This window comes from Stegostoma tigrinum, chromosome 35, assembly GCF_030684315.1.
Source record: "Stegostoma tigrinum isolate sSteTig4 chromosome 35, sSteTig4.hap1, whole genome shotgun sequence".
Classification (NCBI taxonomy): domain Eukaryota; kingdom Metazoa; phylum Chordata; class Chondrichthyes; order Orectolobiformes; family Stegostomatidae; genus Stegostoma; species Stegostoma tigrinum.
The window spans coordinates 14,229,230-14,238,305 of NC_081388.1; the positions used below are offsets into that span (position 1 = coordinate 14,229,230).

Below are 9,076 nucleotides of genomic sequence, written 5' to 3' on the forward strand. Positions count from 1 at the left end.
ACTCCCCCCCTCCCCTCCCCCCCCTCCCCCCCCTCTCCCCCCCTCTCTCCACTCCCCCCCTCCCCTCCCCCTCTCCCCTCCCTCCCCCCCCCTCCCCACTCCCCCCCTCCCCTCCCCCCCCTCCCCACTCCCCCCCTCCCCCACTCCCCCCCTCCCCCCACTCCCCACTCCCCCCCTCCCACTCCCCCCCTCCCCTCCCCCCCCTCCCCTCCCCCCCTCCCCCCCCTCTCCCCCCCTCTCTCCACTCCCCCCCTCCCCTCCCCCCTCTCCCCTCCCCCCCCTCCCCCCCCCTCTCTCCACTCCCCCCCCCCCCTCTCCCCTCCCCCCCCCTCTCCCCTCCCCCTCCATCCCTCCCCTCCCCTCCCCCCCTCCCCTCCCCCCCCCTCCCCCCTCCCCCCCCCTCTCTCCACCCCCCCCCCCTCTCCACTCCCCCCTCCCCTCCCCCCCCTCTCCCCTCCCCCCCCCTCCCCCCTCTCCCCCTCCCCCCCTCCCCTCCCCCCCTCACTCCCCTCCCCCCCCCTCCCCCCCTCTCTCTCCCCTCCCCCCCCCCTCCACTCCCCCCCCCCCCCCCCCCACTCCCCCCCCTCTCCACTCCCCCCCCTCTCCACTCCCCCCCCTCTCCACTCCCCCCCCCTCTCCACCTCCCCCCCCTCTCCCACTCCCCCCCCCCCCCCCTCTCTCCACTCCCACCCCTCCCCCCCTCTCTCCACTCCCCCCTCCCCCCCCTCCTCCCCTCCCCTCCACCCCCTCTCCCCTCCCCTCCCCCCCACCCCCACCCCCCTCCCCTCCCCCCCCTCCCCCTCCCCTCCCCCCCCTCCCTCCCCCCCTCTCCCCTCCCCCCCCCCTCCTCTCCCCCTCCCCCCCCCCTCTCTCCACTCCCCCCTCCCCCTCCCCCCCCTCTCCACTCCGCCCCCTCCCCCTCCCCCCCCCCTCCCCACTCCCCCCCCTCCCCTCCCCCACTCCCCTCCCCACTCCCCCCCTCCCCTCCCCACTCCCCCCCCTCTCCACTCCCCCCCCTCCCCTCCCCACTCCCCCCCCTCTCCACCCCCCCCCTCCCCTCTCCCACTCCCCCCCCTCTCCACTCCCCCCCCTCCCCCCCCCCTCCCTCCCCACCCCCCCCCCCTCCCACTCCCCCCCCTCCCACTCCCCCCTCCCCCCCCTCCCCCCCTCCCCCCCCACTCCCCCCCCTCCTCTCCCCCCCCTCCCCCCCCCTCCCCCTCCCCACTCCCCCCCTCCTCTCCCCCCTCCCCCCCCCTCCCCTCCCCACTCCCCCCCCTCTCCACTCCCACCCCTCCCCCCCCTCCCCTCCCCACTCCCCCCCTCCTCTCCCCCCTCCCCTCCCCACTCCCCCCCCTCCCCCCCCACCCCTCCCCTCCCCACTCCCCCCCCCTCCCCCCCCCCTCCCCTCCCCACTCCCCCCCCTCCCCCCCCCTCCCCTCCCCACACCCCCCTCTCCACTCCCCCCCCCCTCCCCCCCCCCTCCTCACCCCCCTCCCCCCCCTCCCCTCCCCACTCCCCCCCCTCCTCTCCCCCCTCCCCCTCCCCCCTCCCCCCCCCTCCCCACTCCCCCCCCTCCTCTCCCCCCCCTCCCCCTCCCCCCTCCCCACTCCCCCCCCCTCCCCACTCCCCCCCCCTCCTCTCCCCCCTCCCCCTCCCCCCCTCCCCACTCCCCCCCCCTCCTCTCCCCCTCCCCTCCCCCCTCCCCACTCCCCCCCCTCCTCTCCCCCCTCCCCCCCCCCCCTCCCCCCCACTCCCCCCCCCCCCCCCCCCCCCACTCCCCCCCCTCCTCTCCCCCCTCCCCCCCCTCCTCTCCCCCCTCCCCCCCCTCCCCTCCCCACTCCCCCCCCTCCTCTCCCCCCTCCCCCCCCCCTCCCCTCCCCACTCCCCCCCCTCTCCACTCCCACCCCTCCCCCCCCTCCCCTCCCCACTCCCCCCCCCCTCCTCTCCCCCCTCCCCCCCCTCCCCCCCCCCCTCCCCTCCCCACACCCCCCCTCTCCACTCCCCCCCCTCCCCCCCCCCTCCTCTCCCCCCTCCCCCCCCTCCCCTCCCCACTCCCCCCCCTCCTCTCCCCCCTCCCCCTCCCCCCCTCCCCCCCCCTCCCCACTCCCCCCCCTCTCTCCCCCCTCCCCCTCCCCCCTCCCCACTCCCCCCCCTCCCCACTCCCCCCCCTCCTCTCCCCCTCCCCTCCCCCCCCTCCCCACTCCCCCCCCCTCCTCTCCCCCCTCCCCCTCCCCCCCACTCCCCCCCCTCCTCTCCCCCCTCCCCCTCCCCCCTCCCCACTCCCCCCCCTCCTCTCCCCCCTCCCCCTCCCCCTCCCCCCACCCCCCCCTCCCCCCCCCTCCCCCTCCCCCCTCCCCTCCCTCCCCACTCCCCCCCCTCCTCTCCCCCCTCCCCCTCCCCCCCCCCTCCCTCCCCCCACTCCCCCCCCCTCCCCCACCCCCCCCCCCCCCTCCCCCCCACTCCCCCCCCTCCTCTCCCCCCTCCCCCCCCCCCACTCCCCCCCCTCCTCTCCCCCCCCCTCCCCCCCCTCCCCACCCCTCCCCCCCCTCCCCCTCCCCCTCCCCCCCTCCCCCCCTCCCCCCCCCCACTCCCCCCCCTCCACTCCCCCCATCCCCCCCTCCTCTCCCCCCTCCCCCCCCCTCCCCACTCCCCCCCCACCTCAACCCCCCTCCCCCCCCCCCACCCCACCCCCCCACCTCCCCCCCCTCCCTCCCCCCTCCCCCCCCCCCCTCCCCCCCCTCCCCCTCCCCACCCCCCCCTCCCCCCCCCCCTCCCCCCCCTCCCCTCCCCCCCCTCCCCCCCCTCCCCCCCCACTCCCCCCCCCCCTCCCCCCCCCTCCCCCCCCCCTCCCCCCTCCCCCCCCCCCTCCCCACCCACCCCCCTCCCCCCCCCCACCCCCCCCCTCCCCCCCCTCCTCTCCCCCCTCCCCCTCCCCCCCCTCTCCCACCCCCCCCCCCCCCCCCTCCCCCCCCTCCCCCCCCTCCCCCCCCACCCCCCCTCCCCCCTCCCCCCCTCCTCCCCCTCCCCCCTCTCCCTCCCCCCCCCCCTCCCCTCCCCCCTCACCCCCCCACCCTCTCCCCCCCTCCCCCCTCCCCCCCCCCCCTCTCCCCCCCTCCCCCCTCCCCCCCCCTCTCCCCCCCTCCCCCTCCCCCCTCTCCCCCCCTCCCCCCTCCCCTCCCCCCCCCCTCCCCCCCCCCTCCCCCCCCCCTCTCCCCCTCCCCTCTCCCTCCCCCTCCCCCCCCTCCTCTCCCCTCCCCTCTCCCCTCCCCCCCCCCTCCCCTCCCCCTCCCCCCCCCTCCTCTCCCCTCCCCCGCCCCCCCCTCCCCCCCTCCACCCCTCCCCCTCCCCCCCCTCCCTCCCCCCCTCTCCACTCCCCCCCCTCTCCCCTCCCCCCCCTCCCTCCCCCCCTCTCCACACCCCCCCCTCTCCCCTCCCCCCCTCTCCACTCCCCCCCTCTCCCCTCCCCCCCTCTCCACTCCCCCCCCTCTCCCCTCCCCCCTCTCCACTCCCCCCCCTCTCCTCTCCCCTCCCCCCCTCTCTCCTCTCCCCTCCCCCCCCTCCCCCCCTCTCTCCCTCTCCCCTCCCCCCCCCCTCCCCTCCCCCCCCTCTCCCCTCCCCCCCCTCTCTCCGCTCCCCCCCCCTCTCCACTCCCCCCCCCCTCCCCTCCCCCCCCCTCTCCACTCCCCCCCCCCTCCCCCCTCCCCCTCTCCACTCCCCCCCTCCCCCCCCTCTCCCCCCCCTCTCCACTCCCCCCCCCTCCACTCCCCCCCCTCCCCCCCCCTCCACTCCCCCCCCTCCCCCCCCTCTCCACACCCCCCCCTCCCCCCCCTCCCTCTCTCCACTCTCCCCCCTCCCTCCACTCTCCCCCCTCCCTCCACTCCCCCCCCTCCCTCCACTCTCCCCCCCTCCCTCCACTCTCCCCCCTCCCTCCACTCCCCCCCCTCCCTCCACTCTCCCCCCTCCCTCCACTCCCCCCCCTCCCTCCACTCTCCCCCCTCCCTCCACTCTCTCCCCTCCCCCCCTCCCTCCACTCCCCCCCCTCCCCCCACTCCCTCCACTCCCCCCCCTCTCTCCACTCCCCCCCCCTCTCTCCACTCCCCCCCCCTCTCTCCACTCCCCCCCTCCCCTCCCCCCCTCTCTCCACCCCCCCCCTCTCTCCACTCCCCCCCCTCCCCTACCCCCCTCTCTCCACTCCCCCCCGCTCTCCACTCCCCCCCCCTCTCTCCACTCCCCCCCCTCCCCTACCCCCTCTCTCCACTCCCCCCCCCTCTCTCCACTCCCCCCCTCCCCTCCCCCCAACTCTCCACTCCCCCCCCCCACTCTCCACTCCCCCCCCTCTCTCCACTCCCCCCCTCCCCTCCCCCCAACTCTCCACTCCCCCCCCTCTCTCCAATCCCCCCCCTCCCCTCCCCCCCCCTCTCTCCAATCCCCCCCCCTCCCCTCCCCCCCCTCTCCACTCCCCCCCCTCTCTCCAATCCCCCCCCTCCCCTCCCCCCCCTCTCCACTCCCCCCCCTCTCTCCACTCCCCCCCCCCCCCTCCCCTCCCCCCCCCCCCCTCCCCCCCCCTCTCCACTCCTCCCCCTCCCCTCCCACTCTCCACTCCTCCCCCTCCCCCCCCTCCCCCTCTCCACTCCTCCCCCTCCCCCTCCCCCCCTCCCCCTCTCCACTCCCCCCCCTCCCCCCACTCCCCCCCCTCCCCCCACTCTCTCCCCTCCCCCCACTCCCTCCACTCCCCCCCTCCCCCCACACTCTCCCCCCCCTCCCCTCCCCCCCCCCTCCCCTCCCCCCCTCTCTCCACTCCCCCCCCTCTCCACTCCCCCCCACTCCACCCCCTCCACTCCCCCCCCTCTCCACTCCCCCCCCCCTCCACTCCCCCCCCCTCCCCTCCCCTCCCCTCCCCCCCCTACCTCCCCCACCTCCCCCCCTCCCCTCCCCCCCCCCACCTCCCCCCCTCCCCTCCCCCCCACTCCCCCCCTCCCCTCCCACCTCCCCCCCCCCCTCCCTCCCCTCCCCCCCCTCCCCACCCCCCCTCCCCTCCCCCCCCTACCCCCCCACTCCCCCCCCTCCCCTCCCCCCCCTCCCACCACCCCCCCCCCCCCTCCCCTCCCCCCCACCCCCCCCCCCCCCCCCCCCCACCCCCCCCCCCCCACCCACCCCCCCCCCCCCCCCCCACCCCCCCCCCCCTCCCACCTCCCCCCCCCCCCACCCCTCCCCCCCCCACTCCCCCCCCTCCCCACCCACCTCCCCCCCCCCCCCCACCCCTCCCCCCACTCCCCCCCCCCCACCCCCCACCCCCCCCCCCCACCCCCCACCCCCCCCCCCTCCCCCCCCCCCACCCCCCCACCCCCCCCCCCCACCCCCCCCCCCACCCCCCCACCCCCCCCCCACCCCTCCCCCCCCCCCCTCCCACCCCCCCCCCCCCCCCCCACCCCCCCCCCCCCACCCCACCTCCCCCCCCACCCCCCCCACCTCCCCCCCCCACCCCCCTCCCCCCCCCTCCCCACCCCTCCCCCCCCCTCCCCTCCCCCCTCCCCCCCCCACCCCACCCCTCCCCCCCCCTCCCCACCCCCCCCCCCCCCCCACCCCACCCCCCCCCCCCCCCCCCCCCCCCCCCCCCTCCCCCCCCCCCCCCCCCCCCCCCCCACCCCCCCCCCCCCCCCCACCCCCCCCTCCCCCCCCCCCCCCCTCCCCACCCCCCCCCTCCCCCCCCTCCCCCCCCCACCCCCCCCCTCCCCACCCCCCCCACCCCTCCCCCCCACTCCCCCCCCCCCCTCCCCCCCACTCCCCCCCCCCCCCACTCCCCCCCCTCCCCTCCCCCCCCCCCACCCCCCCCCTCCCCTCCCCCCCCTCCCCTCCCCACCCCCCCCCCCCTCCCCCCCCTCCCCCCCCCCCCCCCCCTCCCCCCCCCCCCCCCCCACCCCTCCCCCCCCCTCCCCCCCCCCTCCCCCCCCCCTCCCCCCCCCTCCCCTCCCCCCCCCTCCCCCCCCTCCCCTCCCCCCACTCCCCCCCCTCCCCTCCCCCCCCACTCCCCCCCCCCCCCACTCCCCCCCCTCCCCTCCCCCCCCCCCACTCCCCCCCCTCCCCTCCCCTCCCCCCCCTCCCCTCCCCCCCCTCCCCCCCCCCCCACTCCCCCCCCTCCCCTCCCCTCCCCCCCCTCCCCTCCCCCCCCTCCCCCCCCCCCTCCCCCCCCCCCTCCCCCCCCTCCCCCCCCCCCCCTCCCCTCCACTCCCCCCCCTCCCCTCCCCCCCCCTCCCCCCCCTCCCCTCCCTCCCACTCCCCCCCCTCCCCTCCCCTCCCACCTCCCCCCTCCCCTCCCCCCCACTCCCCTCCCACCTCCCCCCCTCCCCTCCCCTCCCCCCCACTCCCACCCCACCTCCCCTCCCCTCCCCCCCACACCCACCTCCCCTCCCCTCCCCCCCTCCCCTCCCCTCCCCCCTCCCCTCCCCCCCACTCCCCTCCCACCTCCCCCCCTCCCCTCCCCTCCCCCCACTCCCACCCCACCTCCCCTCCCCTCCCCCCCACTCCCACCTCCCCTCCCCTCCCCCCCACTCCCACCTCCCCTCCCCTCCCCCCCACTCCCACCTCCCCTCCCCTCCCCCCCACTCCCACCTCCCCTCCCCTCCCCCCCACTCCCACCTCCCCTCCCCCCCACTCCCACCTCCCCCACTCCCACCTCCCCCACTCCCCCCCCTCCCCTCCCACTCCCCCCCCCTCCCCTCCCACTCCCCCCCCTCCCCTCCCACCTCCCCACCTCCCCTCCCACCTCCCCCACTCCCCCCCACTCCCACCTCCCCCACTCCCCTCCCACTCCCCCCCCCTCCCCTCCCACCTCCCCCACTCCCCCCCCTCCCCTCCCACCTCCCCCACTCCCCCCCCTCCCCTCCCACCTCCCCCACTCCCCCTCCCCCCCACTCCCCTCCCCCCCACTCCCCTCCCCCCCACTCCCCTCCCACCTCCCCCCCTCCCCTCCCACCTCCCCCCCTCCCCTCCCCCCCACCTCCCCCCCTCCCCTCCCCCCCACCCCTCCCCTCCCCCCCCTCCCCCCCACTCCCACCTCCCCCCCTCCCCTCCCCCCCACTCCTTCCCCTCCCACCTCCCCCACTCCCCCCCACTCCCACCTCCCCCCCTCCCCTCCCCCCCACTCCTTCCCCTCCCACCTCCCCCACTCCCCCCCACTCCTTCCCCTCCCACCTCCCCCACTCCCCCCCACTCCCACCTCCCCCACTCCCCCCCCTCCCCTCCCACTCCCCCCCCTCCCCTCCCACCTCCCCCACTCCCCCCCCTCCCCTCCCACCTCCCCCACTCCCCTCCCCCCCACTCCCCTCCCCCCCACTCCCCTCCCACCTCCCCCCCTCCCCTCCCCCCCACCTCCCCCCCTCCCCTCCCCCCCACCTCCCCCCCTCCCCTCCCCTCCCCCCCCTCCCCCCCACTCCCACCTCCCCCCCTCCCCTCCCCCCCACTCCTTCCCCTCCCCTCCCCCCCACTCCTTCCCCTCCCACCCCTCCCACCTCCCCACTCCCACCTCCACCCCTCCCCTCCCCCCCACGCCTTCCCCTCCCCTCCCCCCCACTCCTTCCCCTCCCCTCCCCCCCACTCCTTCCCCTCCCCTCCCCCCCACTCCTTCCCCTCCTCCCCACTCCTTCCCCTCCCCTCCCCCCCACTCCTTCCCCTCCCCTCCCCCCCACTCCTTCCCCTCCTCCCCACTCCTTCCCCTCCCCTCCCCCCCACTCCTTCCCCTCCTCCCCACTCCTTCCCCTCCCCTCCCCCCCACTCCTTCCCCTCCTCCCCACTCCTTCCCCTCCCACCTCCCCCCCTCCCCTCCCCTCCCCTCCCACCTCCCCCCCTCCCCTCCCCCCCACTCCCCTCCCACCTCCCCACTCCCACCTCCACCCCTCCCCTCCCCCCCACGCCTTCCCCTCCCCTCCCCCCCACTCCTTCCCCTCCCCTCCCCCCCACTCCTTCCCCTCCCCCCCCCACTCCTTCCCCTCCCCCCCACTCCTTCCCCTCCTCCCCACTCCTTCCCCTCCCCTCCCCCCCACTCCTTCCCCTCCCCTCCCCCCCACTCCTTCCCCTCCCCTCCCCCCCACTCCTTCCCCTCCTCCCCACTCCTTCCCTCCCCTCCCCCCCACTCCTTCCCCTCCTCCCCACTCCTTCCCCTCCCCTCCCCCCCACTCCTTCCCCTCCTCCCCACTCCTTCCCCTCCTCCTCCCCCCCCCTCGGTGCCCACTGTCACCCCCTCCCTCGGTGCCCACTGTCACTCCCTCTTTCCCCCCACTCCGTTCCCACAGTCACTCTCTCCCTCCCACAGTTGCACTCCCCTCTCTCCCACAGTTGCACTCCCTCTCTATTCACACGCTCTCTCCCTCTACGCCACCACATTCTCTCTGCCCCCTTGTTTATTCCCACAATTTCTCTCACACACTTTCTCACCCTCGCTATTCCTACAATCTCTCCCTACTCTAGACCCGGACTTTCTCTCCAAGCCCACACACTCACTCTCTCCAGTTCCACAACCGCACTCCCCCACCCCGTCCTTCTACATCTCCATTCCCACATGCTCTCTGTCTCGCTCATTACCCCCAGTGCATTGGGAGTGTGAAGGCCCGAGTAAGCCCCGGACCTGCATTTCCCTGATGGCCCTCCATGCAGCCTGCACGTCGGGGATCTCCTCGTACACACTGTGCTCCGGCAGCAACCTCTGGTTGAGGATTTGCAGGCTGCCCCGCCGGTACCTCACCGCCTGCAGGCTCATTGCTGCCGGGGCAGCTGCGGGTCTGTGTCCGGGGAGGAAAGTGCAGGCTCCGCTCGGTGTCGAGTCGGGAAGCACACAGGCGCTGATCCGGCTCCTAGCGGAACTGACAGTGTAACCCGTGTTTTCTACATTGTCCCAGTTCACTCCTTACTGCAATTGTTCCAGCTCACTATGAATGTAATTATTACAGTTCACGCTAAATCCAACTGCCACAGCTCACTCTGAATGTAACTGTCACAGCTCACTCTAAATACAATTGTTACAGTTCACTCTGAATCCATTTGTTTCAGCTCACTGAACACAATTGTTACAGTTCCCTTTCAC

General features: G+C 78.4%; 1 protein-coding gene across 2 annotated transcripts in view; it reads right to left on the reverse strand.

Annotated features, from left to right (window-relative positions):
- Positions 1-9,076, reverse strand: part of mri1 (methylthioribose-1-phosphate isomerase 1) — a 19,576-nt gene extending 10,500 nt beyond the window's left edge. Inside the window, exon 1 of one of the 2 annotated variants that reach the window (XM_059639975.1) lies at positions 8,621-9,076. In XM_059639975.1, coding sequence (XP_059495958.1) covers positions 8,621-8,752 — 132 coding nt within the window. In that variant the 5' untranslated portion in view covers positions 8,753-9,076. The remainder of the gene's footprint in view (positions 1-8,620) is intronic. The other variant, XM_059639974.1, reaches the window with a different exon arrangement.